Source organism: Passer domesticus, chromosome Z (assembly GCF_036417665.1).
Source record: "Passer domesticus isolate bPasDom1 chromosome Z, bPasDom1.hap1, whole genome shotgun sequence".
In the NCBI taxonomy this organism is placed as follows: Eukaryota; Metazoa; Chordata; class Aves; order Passeriformes; family Passeridae; genus Passer; species Passer domesticus.
In genome coordinates, this window is record NC_087512.1 from 2,569,691 (window position 1) to 2,586,652 (window position 16,962).

Consider the following 16,962-nt stretch of genomic DNA (forward strand, 5'->3'; position numbering starts at 1 on the left):
TGTTTCAAGCACCTTGGCTTTAGGATCAGCTAGAAATGCTGGTAGTTCTCTGAACCTAGTCTGTCATAGCAGAACAGAACAAAACCCCTACGGAAGAAAATGTCCCTATTCAAAATTTATTTAAAAATCTGGACATGTGCTAAACACGGCCGCTCAATATAGTCTTATAAAATCTACCTTGACTACAACTAAATCCTTTTCCTGCTAAATGCATCATTGTGCTGATATACCCACTGGAATGTAAATTATACCATAAATGGGAGAATAAATCTTGCCTAATCATCTCATTTTATGTTGGTACATAAAACCCTCAAATTGGGGCTGAACGAATCCTTTTGGGTTCTGCTCTGTCCAGAGGTAAGGACAGATTTGATCAGCATGAATTTATGCCTTCTCTGATGTTGCACAAGTATTCTGAGTCTGATGTGAATTTCTAGTACAAACCCCACCTCAAAAATGTTGTTAGTCATCACAAAGCAAAATTAGATGCCAATCTTTGGTAATTTGAAAACCAGCCAAATTTTTTTTGTCAACTTACAAACTTTTTTATTTTTAATCAGAAAAGTGATGATGAAGCCAGGCTTCTTCGAGTCTGTGACAAAGCAAGTTTCAGAGCTCTGAGTCTTGTCAGAGCTGTTTGAACAGCCCTGCACAAATGTTCTGAGAAATCAAACGAGTATTCAGCGACCAATTCTGCACTGCCTGCTCGGCTTACCCAAATGAGCTTTTGGAAAGCCCTTGAAAAGCAGTCTGGCACTTCCTCCCTTTTAACAGCTGAACTGAAATTTCTGAAAACCACAGAAAAACCACCTCCTCTTTTACCAAGCCTTGCCCTGAAGGTTTTCCCCCAACCAAAATGATTATGCAATGCATAGAATTATTGAGTGACTTACCTTTAATAGCAGGATTGTTCTCTTCTGTCTGGATTTGTACAGGGATGCTGAAACCCTGAGCTGCCCCATAGATCACAGCAATCCTTGAATGAGGCACAAAGGAGAGCATTTGTGGTTGTTCTGGGACATTCAGTCGGTGATGGCTTACCTTGGAGTCAGCACAGATTTATTTGTCTTTATTGAACGGGGGGTGTAAGATCACTTTGGCCTAATAGCCTGTTTAAGATTTAGGTGCTCAGACTCATCTTCAGGAAGGTCTCTTGGTGTCAATAAGGATTCAAGCCTTTTGCTGTTCTGTCATGCATTAGCGAGAAATCTGGACTTATAACCTCCTTGAAGCCAGTAGGGTTGTCTGGGGAAATTAACCCTTGCAGAATTCAGTCCCAAGCGCGCCGCGGGAAAGTAGTCTCCAAAGCACACTCGTAGCCCAACAAAGCATGATGCTATCACTTCTCCAAATGAATTCAATGGGATGTGAACCCATTTGGCATGCACAGCTGCTCCCTCTGATGGGATGAGCCCCCGGTTTTTCTCAAGTCTGGTACAAGTGCGTGTGTGTGTGTGGGTTTTCTGACGAGCGAACCTCTCCCTGTGCCGCAGTGATCCCGTACCACATCACCGTCACGACGGGCACCGAGTACGACTCCAGCACCGACAGCCGCGTGTTCATCATCATCATGGGCCCGCAGAAGGTGCAGACAGAGAGGCTGTGGCTGGACCTCCCGGAGGGAAAGGATGAATTTGCAGATGGCTCTGTGGAGAAATTCTCGGTTTGGGGCCTAGATGTTGGGGAGATCAAGAAAGTGGAGGTATGTTGAGAACGCAGCGCGAGCGCTGGAGGCGTATGAAATATGTGGCCAAAAAAAAAAAAAAAAAGCACGTGGTTCTGTTATTCTTAGCAGTGGAGGAAAGGCTCTTGGGTCTAAAAGGAATGTAAACAGGACTGTGCTGATGAGGTTTTGCATGTGTCTGGACCTGTAAATAAGTATGCTTTACTTTGCATAAAACCAGGATCCTCTTGAAACAGAAGATAATTGTGAATTGTAAAGAAGTTGTAACATGTCCCAGTTTTGCCCCATCCTTGGCACCGCTTTTTCTTACTCAATCCCTGCTACTGCCAGATGCAGTGAAGCCTCCCAGGATGCAATTCTTCATTGGTCTTTTTCCTAGTTGATTTTTTTTACTACTTCCAACAGGGTTTCATAAATTGTGAGAAACACATCTTGTATAATTTCCCAGCTAAACAGGAAAATTGTTTTCACAGCTTGGAGGACACAGACTTAGAGAAGAAAATTAATCATAATTTGTAAGTAATGTGCACAAATAGATTTCAGTACAGGAACCATTTTTTCTGTTATGGCTCAGGGAGACACAATTTGCATACACTTTCCATCACTGGGCTTAAACTTCACATGAATATTCCAGAGTGTTTGTGTACATCATTCTTGTTTCACATGGCAGTTCCACCTCCTTAAAGCTTGCTCCAGCCCCTCAAGTACTGAAGCCCACAGCACCTGAGGACTCTAGGAGCCTATTTAATTTTGTTTTTACCACATCCCTTTGTGGAAGTAATCCCATCTGTTGATGTGTGTGCCTGTATAATTGGAAAGAGACAAGAAAGAAAGAGAAATCCTAACTAATAAGAAAATCTTTGTGTCTGTATGTCCTGTTGTTGCAGCTGAGGGACTGTCACTCACACTACCTTTCACTCAAGCAATGAATTCTGACATCTTGAGAAATCTCTGTATCAGATTTTAGTTTATTATCAAGCCATTTTCTTAATGCACTCCCAGTTATTATGTGTATTAGTGGCACTTTCTGTCTAGCCCATCTCAAGGTCAAACTTTTATAGTGAAGCAAGTGCATCAGTCCTTCTCTTCCAGATTGTGCCCACAGGGAAACAGCCATGGAGTGGGACAGAGAGGGAGGAAAATAACAGTTTCACCCCTCAGGGTCAGAGAGACAGGAAGAGCAGCCTGAAGAAATAAATATAAAGGGATGCTGGAAAAGATACAGTGAATAGGGTATGGAATGGGTAGAAAATAGAAGTAGGAGAAGACACTTTGAAATAGGCAGAAGCAAGGCAAAAATTAATTTGAAAAGGAATACAAATGGGAAAGAGGATAAAAGGTTGCAAATAAAATGTAGAGAGCTAGAAAAAGAAATAACATATATCTTTCATGCTGGTGATGTTCTTCTGCACTCTTTCACCCCTGTGCTCAGTGATCTCACCAGCCTGCTGCCTCACCCCTGGCTCCCTTTTCCCTTCTGGTTTGTAACTCCCCAGCTTGCAGCTGAAGGAGCCACCTGCTCCTGGCCTTCTGCCTTCCTTCATGCAGTGCCCTCAGCTTGGAAGGTCCCTTCTTTTGGACCCGTGTCCCAGCGATGACATTGATGTGCTAGTCTGCCGTGGTTGCCATGGCATCCATCCACATTTTCCTTCTAGAAAATTGCAGTGTTCGGGGACATTGCAGAAAATTGCTAGTTATCTGCTTGGGGAAAAGTGAGGAACAGTTCGTTCTTGGGTTTGGCATTTGTCTGTTTGTGTAGAAGGTGAAAAGTTCTGAATGTGAGTTACTATGTGAAAATAGCATAGTATGAGGATTAAGTTTCCAGGAGCCCTCTGTATAACCCAGGCAGCAGACTGTACCTTTTAGCAGGGCGGTGAGATTTGTAGCATGATTCTACTTCTAGTCTGGTATTATGCACCTGCTACAAATGCACTCCACTAAGAGCAGAAACAGTGGAACATGAAGTAATTTGAAAGGTGCCCATTTATTCCTGTCTTGTAAGCCTACAGATATAATATTTACTACTGATGGGCTTTAATAGACACCCTGACATGAAAATAGATAGCACAAGTTATTCAGTGTAGACACTTTATACTGTGTTTTCAAATTAATTTTGAATATTTCTTCTCCTAATGGATGAAAGTATCACTGTTCCTAGACTGTTGCTGCTGCAGGGAGACTCAGGTATGTCTAGGAGAGTCCTGCCTTGGTTTGTTTTCATAAACTTCCTCTGGTTCAGAGCCTTTCTCCATCATGAACACAGAGGAAGATCAAGGACACCCAAATGTTACAAATGCAAGTCCAGTCCCTCAGTGACAAGGGACCTGACCCTCACGTTTCTCTAGTATTCTCTGAATCTTCTTTCCACAAATATTCTCTCAGACTTTCCATCTGACACTGTGCTCAGTTTCTATGTGATCCTGATCTGCCCAGTACAAACTGTGAATCTCAGCCTCGGTGATGTGCAGTCCCTTAAGGACAGGAGGAACAAGTTATAAAGGTTTTCAAACAGCCCATGTAAGGATCTACCTGGCTTTGAAATTCTGTCATTCTAATTTAGCTCAAACATCTCAGCCCAAACCACTTGCCGTGGTATTGATATGCACATCCAGGCTATGCTGCTGCTGTGGCCATGGCTTGGCATTATTCACTCTACTGGCATGGTCTGTCTAAAGATTTGATTGAAAGTCAAATCCTGGTGATCTGCTCCTGAACTCCAGCCACAGGGAAGACTTGGTTGACACAGATTCAATTTGTCCCAGAGTTTGCATTGCTCTTGAGGTCTTTGGAAACCTGTTAGTGCACAGGTTTTCCAAGGCAGCTGGATGCACAGGTTGTTTCCTTCTGGTTGTCACTGATACCAAAGAAGTTAAAGTTTGCTGTGAAAATGTGGCAGCTAGAAAGTCTTGGAAAGAAACTTTGCACCTGAAAGCTGTGGATATCCCATCCATGTAAGTGTCCAAAGCCAGGCTGGATGGGGCTTGCAGCAGCCTGGGATAGTGGAAGTTGTCCTTGCCCATGACAGCAGGGTTAGAATCAGATGGGCTTCAAAGTCCTTTATGATTCTATGATGTGAGCAGGTGGGGGTGTGCAATGAACCCAAAAGACCAGCAAATTTTATTAGGCCCATTAGGATTTCTCCTCCAGCTGCTTTGTCTCTTCAAAACCATGGCCCTGAACTTTCCCCACTACCTCATCCATGCCATCCTGCAGCAGAGCTGCACGGAGACTCTGACTTTGTGCTTGGAGATGCTCAGCCAAGCTGGCAGGGAGGGAATGGGAAGGCAAGTGTCATATTCCCATTCACCTCACACCCCAAGAATCCGAGGATTAATGCATCCATTGTAGACTTGAATTTCCCTAGTGGTTAGCTCTAATTTTCTGCAGCTGCACAGACATTAGTACAGCAATAATACTCCTAATAGCAGTGATGGCTGAGACCGTCAGACAGAAAAGATCACTTGTTTTTGGGAAAAAAAATAGATACCACAGATATATCACCCTAGATGAATCTGTTATTAAAAATTGCTTTCTGTGCCTGCCTAAATATCCTAATAATTTACAAACAAAAAACAGCAAGGTTTTTGGACTGAAGACCTCATTTTCCTAGAATGACAGAAACAACATTTTCTCTGAAAATAATGAAGTGCAGCTAGGTCTTTTACGGACAGGTAGCTCATTGGAACAACTGACCAAGGTTGATACATTAACTTGGATAAATAATTTTGCTTCCAAGTCTGCCCCAGGTTGAATTCCCCACCTTTCTTAAGAGGGACACATGAAGGCTCTTGCAGAAATTTACACCATCAACATTGTTTTGCTGCTGATATACCTGCAGAAACCCTGGTTTTTGGCAAATTCAGTTCCAGGTGGGCTCTGGCTTTCATAATTAACTCATCCCTGCACTGTCTCTGTATTTCTGCAGGATCTCTGCCCCTGCTGCCACCTCTAGTGTCCTTCCTCTTTCCACTTAAATTTTTTCAGGAGCTCCATGTTCATCCATGCAGGCTTGTGGCCACCCTTATGTGACTTCCTGGTCCCCAGGACAGATCATTCTTGGGGCTGGAGGAGGTGGTCCTTGAAAATCAACCAGCTACAGATGTAAGCTCCATCTGTTGTCTGCTGTACAAAGACAGAGCTTTTGCAGTCTGAGGGGATGGGAAGCAGAGAAACAGCCTCATACATTTAGCTCACTTATATGTGGATTTGTGAGGGAAGTGCTTGTAATAATGCATGTGGGTGTTTGCTGAGCATCTTTCCTCTTGGCTATGAAGCTTTGAATAATCACTTCCAAGTCTGGTGACAGAAGTGGAAAGGCTTGTAAAGGTGGAGAAGTGTGTATGCTGCCAAGTGAAAATGAGCATACGGAGGTCAATGGCACAGGAGCAGTGTGACAGGAGACTGGACATGCTTCCATGTAGGTCAGTCCAGTCTACCTTGCTTTTTTTGGGGGACTGGCCTTCCCTCATGTACAGCAATTGTTGACCTGAGCTCCCTTGCCCTTGGCAATGGCGCCATTTCAGAGCTCCCTCCATTCCCGTGAGGAATTCTTTGTTGTGATGGTGTACACAGACTCTGAGTCTTTCATTGCCAGGTGAATCACCCTCATCCAGAGAAATCCCCTTTCCCCAGGAGGTGTTTTCTCTCTGGCCCTCACAGGTGGGGCACGATGGCGCTACCCCTGAGAGCTGCTGGCTGATGGAAGAGCTCACCATCGTCGTGCCCACCAAAGGCGTCATGTACAACTTTGTCTGCAAGTGCTGGCTGGCCAGAGACAAAGGGGACGGGCTCACTTCACGAATCCTCAACATCCTGGATGCAGAGTGTGTTAACATTGGCATCAAGGTAGGCACCAGGCTCCCTTTGTGCCTTTAGCTGCTGCAGGGAGCTCTCCTGACATAGCCCATGCTTCAGCAGCTCTCATGATTTGACTTTTGAAAGTGGCTTGAGACTTCCCTTCGCTTTCCTTTCCGATGTTTTTTTATTAGCAAAATCTTTAGGCTTGGTTTAGGATCACGACTGTTTGGAGCATTGTTTAGTGAGGCTGGCTGGGTACGGACATGGCATGGTGGGAGGGCAGAGCAGGCACAGTTCAGCAGCCTGTCCTCATCTTGTCACCCACTGAGTCACCTGCTACCCCTAGAGTGGGAGTAACTTCAACGTGAAGGATTGCTTCTAACTCATCAGATTAGAGCCATGGAAATATCCTAATGTTTTAATCTCTCCATGATATGGCTACATACCAAGTTTTTTAGTAGGGGATAGGAAATTAATAATTACTGGAAGTTGTTGAAACATGAAAACATTTGTAAGCCTGATCTTTGGTGAGAATAACTAATTAAAATTGAATCAGTGACGAATAAAACTCTATCCTTTTTTCATTCAAATGTATGAATTTTGAAGTAATATCTGCTATGCCATATTTCAAACAAGTACAAATTGGAAAGCCAAACTGTGCTGATGTTGGATGTAAGATTTGTAGCAGAAATAATAGTCTGGATGAATGTGACAATAACACTGTGTTTAAATACCTGTGTGGCAATTTGAAATCTCTATAGATGTGCTTCTATTTACAGTCAGGTTACACTTTCATAGTACATTATTTTCTCTTTATGCTGCTCTTGATATCCAAGCTAAAAATATTCTCCTGAAATCTTTCTTGTTCCCCAGACATGCAAAAAAATTGATAACATTTTTTGCATTTGTGAAGGATTCACCAAATCAATGCAGATTTCAGTGATGGAATTGACCTAAGAGGGTATAAAAACCTTCCTCAGACTTAATACCAAGGTTAAAACCAATCTAATAAAAATGCCCCATCTGTCGTTTAACCTCCTGGATGAGGTTTCCAAGCCCCTGTTGGTGAGCTGATGGCTTGCCCATAGATTGAAGTGGATCTTAATGAAGACTTATGTTCAGTCTTCCTTTAAAAGCACAATCCTGAATATTTATTTTCATAAGCACACCAAAAATAGACACATCTAAAGACAATTTTTTTCCCTGTGATGTTGGGTCAGAACCTTGATGGGAGACTTGAAGGAAATCTGGGGAGATGCTTGGGACATGAAACCAGAAGTGAGCATTTGACTTTCTGATCAGTCTCCTAGTTGAGGGAATTTGGGACCATTCTCTTGTTAATAGCTGTAGTTAGAAACTGAGTCTTACAGGCATTTTAGAGTTCAAAGACAACTGATAGTTTAGCATCATTGGGAAGATTAATACTTTTCTATTTTTTTTCCTGCTTGGCTTTTGTACAGCCATAAGTACCCATTTCAACTTAATTTTCTTCTTGGCTTGATATTCCCTCTTTTTGCTTTAAATTGAGTATTTGCTTTGCCATAGTTGGGGAAATTACTCAATGTCCACCACAGTCATTAGAAGCCTTCAATGCATTGGTAAAAGAGTTTTTCTCCTTCCTGTAAAAAAACAGCATGCATTGCTAAAATTTAAAATACGTGTGGATGAATATGTGATCAACAGATTACTCAGGTTAAAACAAATGTGAAAAATAATTTTTTATATCTTGTTATTCCTTTGCACTGTTTATTTATGTGGCAGCCAAAATCCAGGCCAATAAAACTAGCCTAGCAGTATACTATTTAAAGTATAGTTCTGTGAGCTGTTTCTTGATATTCTTCCACTTCTTAAAGAAGCCTTGGTACCATAGCTATGATCTTGAAAGCATCTAAGTGGTCTAGAAGTCTTAAAACCCCTAATGGCCACTGGGACTTGCAAATTTTTGACATATTTATTCAGAATCTTATTGTTCCCAGGTCAGGAGAAAAGAAAAATATTAGACACGTAAGGTTAAAACTATAAAAAACATCTTCTCACAAATTGGCATGCCTTCAGTGCATGCAAGATCTGGGAGGACTCTGCAGCTGATGCAGCAGTGAGCATTCCCTTAGAGAGTAGGATTGCTGAATTTTTGTAGCCCAAGGAGTATTCTGATGTATAAACCTCCAAACCACTAGTGATATTGGAATAAATGTTGCCCAGATAAACACTGAACTTTTGGGGGGGAAACATTTTGCAGCCAAGAAGAAGAAACAATTGTTCTTCTGGGAGACTCTTTTTTAAAATTATCAAGAGTTTGGTGCAGTACAGAGCTGGAGTGCTGGAGGTGACCAGGCAGAGACCCTGGTAGCAGAGGGTTGGAGGCCCAGCTATTGATGTGATGGTTGTGACTCCTGTGAAGAAGCATTTTAAGAGATCTTCATCACTGGTGTTGCAACAGGACAAGGGATAATGGGTTTAAACTGAGGGAAGGTTGACTTGGATTAGATGAAAGGAAGAAATTTTTACACTGAGGGCAATGAGGCCCTGGCACGGGTTTCCCAGAGAAGGTGTGGCTGTCCCTGGATCCCTGAAAATGTCCCAGGCCAAATTGGACAGGGCTTGGATCAAGCTGGGATAGTGGAAGGTGTCCCTGGGCATGGCAAAGGGTAGAATGGGATGAGCTTTAAATGTCCCTTTCAACCCAATCCATCCAGTGATTCTGTACTTCAGATATTGTCACAATAAAAGTGTCTCTTTCAAGGCTGAGCAAATCTGTAGAAAAGGCCATAGATGGAAAGTCCTGTAGTAAGTTTTGATGCCTAACTTCACCTCTGAAAACAATGGTGTGGAGAAGAACCAAGAAGCTGTGTTGAAACCTTTTCTGTCAAGGTAGTAGATCTCCAGGAAAGCCTGTTGCCCTGATGCCCTGTGAGGGCTGACCTAGAACAGAGACTAGACAGAGCTAAAGAATAAAGTAGGGATTTGTTAGAAGGCCTCAATGGATGCACCTTGGGGATTACAAGAGCCTGGCCAGGGCTACACCCAAGGTGAACCCAAAATAGTCACAAAATGTACAACTGGTCACAGGATCGCTCGCTTTTATAAGTTCTGCTCCATTTGCATATTGGAGTTATTTGTCCAATTACAGCTTTAGGTTATGAAATCCTATCTTTCTTTTTTTCTCTCTTCAATCCCTGTTTATGCTCTTGAGCCTGAGATTTGGATTATTTGTCCTTGGTTCCCAGCTAGAGAAGGAATTGTTTTGTCTCCCTAATTTGTGAAGAGAGCTCACCATCCCCTAACATGAAGCTCAGAAATACACACTAAAGCAGCACAGAATCTGAAAAATATAAAAAACTAAAACCTGAGGCATCAGCCCTGTTCAGCTTGGGTTAAGGACAGCTGTTTAAATGAGGCTTTCTGATTGCTTCCAACCCTCACCAGATCCTGTACGAAGTCACGGTTGTGACTGGAGACATCGAAAGCGGCGGTACCGATGCCAATATTTTCATGACTGTCTTCGGATCCAATGGGAACACTGAGGAGATGCTCCTGGAAAAAAATGGAGACAGGTACAGTAGCTGTCATTTTTGTTGGTTAGAAGTGGAGTGATGACAGATTTTAGTGTCAAGTCAAGAAACACTCAGAGCTTTGATCATGCTCCCACTGAAACACAAACATTTATACCCATTGACATTATAGATTCAGACTGGGCCCCTTGTAAGTATTTCTGTCAGATTTTTAGCAAAGCAAAGAAAAAGAGAGCACTGCATAGTCAGGGGAAAGCAACCTTTGTCATTTGTGTTGTTTAACACAAAACTTTTGTCATTTATGCAAGTTTTGTTTAACCAGTTCCTCAGTGGCTTTAGAGTTAAGCATCTTAAATAAAAGTATGAAATCTCGCATTGTCTCCGAGAAGAACTGTGAACATTACCCAGGACAGCACTGGGAAATGGATGGGTGGTGGCACAGAATGCTGCACTGAATGCCCTGACTTTACTAAAAATGACTAACCTCTCGTTTTCTTCAGCAGAAACAGCTAACAAACACTATAACCCTAGCCTGATGCCAGCACTTCCATAAGCCAAAAAACCCACACATGCCACCACTCATCCACTTCCCAATGCTTTTTTGCTCCTTCCTAGCACCTTTCCTAGTACAGAAAGCTTTGGCATGCTCAAGAATGAACCATCTTTTAGTGGCACCATGCTTAAATTTAATTAATTGACTAGCTCTGATCTTATTCAGAAAGGCATGTACAGAGCATCAGAAGGGTAGGAGCTTTTGGCCAAACGGTTTGAGCTCAGCTTGCTGAGAGAATGCTGAATAACTGAGGGTAAGATGCACCTTGCACAGAGGTTTTTGCTCAGGGAAAGTTTTGCTTGAAGCTGTTGCAGCAGAGTGGGTGTCTGGCCAAACACAGCTAAGATTGAGAGCTTCATGTGTCTAGTTAGTAACAAGCACGAGCCTTGTCTGTTGTGAAAAAAAAAATGCAGCAGAGGTGCTGCTGACTAAAATATCTGTGAAAAACACAGCTGAGTCATGCAGAAAACCACAGCTCTTGGGGCTTGCTGATCCCCATCACAGAGGAACACCCAACATGTGGGGCAATGCCCCTGGCTTACCAGCAAGTGTGGCCATCAGTGGCACTGCTCTTACAAGACCCTGGGCAAGCCCAAACTGGCCTGTCTTTCACTCACTTAATCCCAACACTCAGTCCTAGTAGGTGGGAAAATGGATCTCTGATGTTTGGAGTCAGAAATTAAGCAGATTTCACATCTGGGTGTGTCAACCAAAAACCTCTAAAGGGGATCAAGACATCTCCAGCCCATTAAAAGCATGGCTGTGAATTTGCTGCATCTGGGGCAAGCCATACCCCTAAAGTTTGTGGTCTCTAAAAACACATCCCATTTGTCTGCATGGGTGGGATGGACAACCTCTGACATAAGAGTATGAAAATGCAATACAAGAGAATAGAAAAGTCTCTGTGTTATTAATTGCTTGGGTTATCATCTGACAGTAGAGGAGCTGTGAAAGGTGTTGAAAAACCACTGGGGCTGTGTAAAAAAAAGGAAGTGTAAGGCACAACTCTTATTATGTTAATATCCCCAGGATGCTGTGCTATTCTGCTGGCACATCTCTGCTAGCTGGAGGTGCTCTGTATCACACCTCCAGCTGTACTGAGCTCTTGTCATCTCATTAGCACCCTCTGCAGAGGACATTCATGTCCCCAAATTCACATCCTGTCTGCTTCAGTGCCACTGCCACCAGTCTTCATCCAGCTGTTAACAGCACAGGCTTTCCTGGCTCTTTTCCACATGGAAATCTCTCCAGCCCTTGCACCAGCAGAGCAGAGATGGGTGAGAGCTGCTGCAACCAAATGGTAAAAGGCACTTCATCTTTATTGGGGCCATCCAGTGCCAATTCACTCACAGCAGCTCAGTGTATTACGAAGAGCCGTCTGTCTAACCTGCCACAGATTTAAGGCAATTTTTGCTACATTACACTTATTGCCAAGACCCCTGGGCAATGGAAATATTTATAAGGGCAGGCATGGGTAGGAAAGCTTAATGAAATCCTGTAGATAAATGGTTCAGTGTCCTGAAAAGGGAATAGCAGCAGTCAGCTTGTCTGGCTGCTTCTTCCCGTCTCAATTTTTTTTTTTTTTCAGGTTTATGTTCATCTTCATATAAATTAGGGATAGCAAAGAGCTTCTGGGTCACCCAGTTTGTCACTTTGGCAATGACTTCCCTCTAGTACTTCCCTCTTGGAAGAAGCAGATGAGTATCAGTGTTACAAACTTCAAACAAGGCATTTGCTGAAGATAAAGAATGTTTTATTTTGCTAGCAGACATTTTAGCTTAGCCTGGAAAGCCTGAGAGTGAGAGATTTCTATGAAGCTTTGCAGGTAATAGTGATTGTAATAAAAACCGATATAGGATCACAGGGTAATTCAGACTGGAAGGGTCACACCTTTTTGTTAAATAGATGTGGAAATCAATCCAGTCCAGGGACAAAAGTACATTCTATTTCTCACAGTGAGACAGGCTGCCTCAGTATCTGGTACCAGAGAAAGACAAATAAGAAGAAAAAGGAGTTTTTCAAAGAGCAAACATAACCCTTAATAACTAGAAATGGACTGGGACCAAAATGCCCTGTCCAAATGCCTCTGGGAGTGCAGAGGAAGCAATGCCTGGATGAAAACTGAGAGGCTCGAGCCAACCCCTATTACTAACATCTGCAGCTATGCATGCTCAGATAATGGTGTGAGAATAATCACATTCATCCTGCAGGGGGTAATCTGAACAGAGGTTGGTAAAGAAAATGGGGTTTTTTCTCCACATTCTGGCACTGCACAGCTATGGGAGGCTGTGTGCATTGCCAGTAATGAGATATCATCGTTATGGATTGTTTCTGTTATGGCAATGCCCACAGTTTGCAGGGCTCTTCCCAAACCTCTCAGCACACTCAGGTAATTGCCCCGCAAGGTGAAGTTTGCATGAAGGGGAAACCTCAACTGCAGAGTGGTCACCACATGCTTGGTAGACCCCCCAGATCTGGCTGCCATTCTCCTTAACAAGGATTAGATTTCCAACTCCAAGACCACAGCTGGTATTTTAATACCAGGTATTTTAGGGGGAAACAGGGAGATACACTTGTTTAGAACAGAGTAATATTGAGCCTGAGGCAGCACTTCCACTGAAGGCTTTCCTCCCAACATCAGTGATGCCAGGAGGGAGGGAAGGTGCAGTCCTAGCCAATGTAATCTTCTTTGGGAAGCACATGTTAGTTGTTTTTTCCCTTCTCCTGCTTCCTGCTGATTGCTATGGATGAGCAGCTCCTGCACATCCCTGTGCCTGTACTCAGCAGCCACACACTGGGGAAGGTCTTTCACGCAAGCTTACACAAACCCACCCTGGTTCTTTCCAGAGGCAGAGACAGTTTGCAAATCCAAATCCCGCAATTTCATCAGGTTGGCTTTGTCTCCTTTCTAACACAATTTGCCTGTTCTTACTAAACTTGGGCATTGGGCTTCAATCCCAGTGCCACATTTAGCTGAGCTGCAGCAACTGCCTTTCTCCACAAAACACAAAGTTTTGTGCCGAGCCTCAGGGGAAGGAGATGAGGCAAAATTATTTTGCCTTCTAGCTGGAACTGGCCAAGGACAGGCAAGTGGGCAGCTGCCAGGAGGGAGGTGATGTTCAGAAACCCGACTGTGAGCCGCTATTGTTCTGGTCACAAACAGAACAGTAATGTATGCTACAGGCTGCCTGGAGCAGCTCCAGGTGGGCTGTGTTTTCCAGGGAAGGAGGAATCCCTGTCAAATCTGCAGCGAGGTGTCTTGCCAGCAGCAAAGCAGCTGGTGATTGCAGTGCAGGAATGCTCAAGTCCAGTAAAGAACACTCATAAAGTTTTGATTTGAGGCTGCTGGCACGGACAGGGCTGAAGCAGGGGACAGAGATGAGGAGAGGCTGTAAAGCAGCAGGAAAACCTCCTTGGTCTTCCAATCCCTGCAGGTTTGAGCGGGGCCAGGAGGACAGTTTCATTATGGAGATTGCTGACATCGCACCCCTCAGGAAGATGAGGATCCGGACGGACGGGAAGGGGACGCGCCCGCACTGGTTCATGGAAAGGGTAACGCTCTTGGCACCGCGGGTCTCTCACAGCCTGCCTGTCCTGGAGCCTCTCAGCCCCTGGCAAAGAGGAGAAGTGCACCCAGGGACTCACTTTCATTAGTTTTCTACATTTTTTTTTTCCGTTTGGTTTCTCATGTTTTTTCCTGGCAGGAATTGAGTCAAGAAAGAAGAGAGCAGAGGGAAAAGCTGTGTTTTAGAGCTTTTTTTTGTGGTGGAATCATCATGTCTGGAAGTGTTCGAAAGGCCTGTGGGTGTGGCACGTTTATGGGCTATGGTTTTACAATGATCACTGTGGCGCTGGATTAATGGGTAGACGTGATCATATTGGACACCTTTTCCAACATAAATGATTCCATGGTTACACCACAGGTTCCACTGTTAGATATCTCTCTCCTCTGCACAAGCCTTTGTTTGTCACCAGGACACCTGCAATATTTTCTGGTCCCTGGATTGGACCCTCGGCCCCTGCAGGTCTCTGCCATGAGGGAATCTGAATCCTTGGGAGGGTGGATGTTTCTCTGCCAGACAGAGACACCCTGGGCTGGGTGGGACATTTCCAAATAATCCATCCATTCCGCTGGATCATCCCATCTCTCCTCTTTCCTGCTCCTCTAGCACACACATTTATTTCTTTTCTTGTCCATACAAGTAAGGTGTCATTTTTATCTTGCATTTAGAATGGAGCATGCAAATTGATGGTACTTTTCCCTGATGTCCTACCTTGCACAAAAGTACAGTGCTTGCCTTTTTCTTTGCTGTCAAACCATCAGCTTCTTGTAAGGATCACCTGTTTCTGGGCAGCCAAAAGTAGTTTGCTTGGTGTGGCTCCCTGTAGTTATATTTCTAAGACAGAAGGAGAATGATGTACTGATTGCAGACCATCAGATATCATTAATGGAGAAACACATCTCTGCCATTTTCCTTTACCATGCTTTTCCTGGAGTTGACATCCTGCTGCGTTTCTGTATCTTGACCTTTTCATGAGAACAGTTTAACACCTAATAGCTTAACCATGGTCAGAGGGAACACTGCATGATTTTTTAATTGGGTCCTTTGTCCTTTTTTGACTAATTTACAGCAGTCTTTTTCACAGAGATAAATGTGTTTCTAAACATTGACCCTACATAGCCACCAGTTTTCAGTGAAGTGATGGGCTTCTCTTCACTTTCAAAGAATTTCTGTACTGCAGTACCATTTTTACTTCAACATTTCCACTTCTAAATTTTTTCCCAGCAGGTGGGGAAGGAGGGCAACTGAAAGAGGGGGAATTCAAGCTGGACATTAGGAATAAATCATTTACTGTGAGGGTGGCGAAATACTGGCACAGGTTGCCCGGGGAGAATGTGGCTGCCCTATCCCTAGAATTGTTCAAGGCCAGGTTGAACAGAGGTTGGAGCAGCCTGGGATAGTGGAAGGTGTCTCTGCCATGGCAGTGGATGGGGCTGGATGAGTTTTGAAGTCCCTTCCAACCCTTAACATTCCATGACTTTATGATGATGCTTCTGCAGCTCCTCAAAGGACTGGACTTCCAGCACATATCTTTGGAATTGAAGCCACAGATGCACAGTTTTTCTCTCTGTGCCTAAGGAATAACTAAATCTGTTGTCTGATTAGATTCAGATGTCTTGGTCAAACTCCCTTTGTAATTTCTCACATGCTTTCCCCTGAGTTTTATAAATCATACTCACCTAAAACAAAATCAAATAAAGCTTATTCATCCAGAGACATTCCAGGAGTCATGAACAAGCAGCAGCAAAAAGGGAAGAGATGGCTGCATCTTTAGGTGTGCCTCCCCACCTTCCTGTTGCTTTGTCTGTCCAGGCATTCCGAACCCTCAGCCTGCTGGACTGTCCTACAAAATGCAAAGATTTCCCAGCAAAGTGGGCTCAGAGGACTCTCATTTGGACATATCCAGCAGGGTAACAGCCACCTTCCAGCTCTACAGAAGCCACAGGTGGACCATGCAACAAGAACAGGTCTTGAGAACAGACTTAACAGAAGGCTTGTAAAAATGAGGAACAGAAATTTGTTACATGGGCAGATAGTGACAGAATGAGGGGCAAGGGTTTTACACTAAAAGAGGACAGATTCAGATTAGACATTAGAAAAAAATTCGTGGCTGTGAGGGTGGGCAGGCCCTGGCCCAGGGTGCCCAGAGCAGCTGTGGCTGCCCGTGGATCCCTGGAAGTGTCCAAGGCCAGGCTGGATGGGGCTTGGAGCAGCCTGGGACAGTGGAAGGTGTCCTGTCTATGCCAGGAGGTTGAACTGGAAAGTCCTTAAGGTTACTTCCAACCCAAACCATCCTTTAATAATTCTGTGATTTTAGAAGCTTATGGAAATGATGTCTATATTTTCTTTTTTTTTTTTTTAGCCAAACACATCACAGAGGATTTTTTTTACTCCAGTGTTACGTAGATAACTGTATTTATTGGTTTCCTTTCCCACCTTCCCTGCAAAGGTAAACACAGCATTTGCATTCCCAGGCAGAGGGTGGCTTGCAGAAGCGTTCTGGAAGAGGGGAGGAAGGATTTTTGTTCTCTGATTTGTATTCCAGCCTTAAAAACTTACGTAGCCTGGTGTGACATGAAAACTGATCGGAGCCCATTTCCATTTCTGTCAAAAGTGCATATTAAGACTGCATAATGAAATACTTGTGGGGGTAGTGCTAAACTCTCAGACAGATGGTTCACAGTTAGTGCTAACTAGCACAGTGAAATGAGAAGCTAGATTAAGCCATCAACCCCGTAATTAACCATTTGTTGCTCCATTTATCTACACTATATTCTCCCTTTTCTTGTTCTATTAAACTAGCAATAAATGATCTTTTTAATTCTCTTTGGTCTTTTGGTAAACTGTTGCTAG

At 43.7% G+C, this 16,962-nt stretch overlaps 1 protein-coding gene across 2 annotated transcripts in view; it reads left to right on the plus strand.

Moving 5' to 3' along the window:
• Positions 1 to 16,962, plus strand: part of LOXHD1 (lipoxygenase homology PLAT domains 1) — an 85,525-nt gene that overhangs the window by 33,812 nt on the left and 34,751 nt on the right. For both annotated transcript variants that reach the window (XM_064402813.1, XM_064402814.1), the window contains 4 exons: positions 1,494 to 1,702; positions 6,344 to 6,529; positions 9,908 to 10,035; positions 13,981 to 14,098. In XM_064402813.1, coding sequence (XP_064258883.1) covers positions 1,494 to 1,702; positions 6,344 to 6,529; positions 9,908 to 10,035; positions 13,981 to 14,098 — 641 coding nt within the window. The remainder of the gene's footprint in view (positions 1 to 1,493; positions 1,703 to 6,343; positions 6,530 to 9,907; positions 10,036 to 13,980; positions 14,099 to 16,962) is intronic.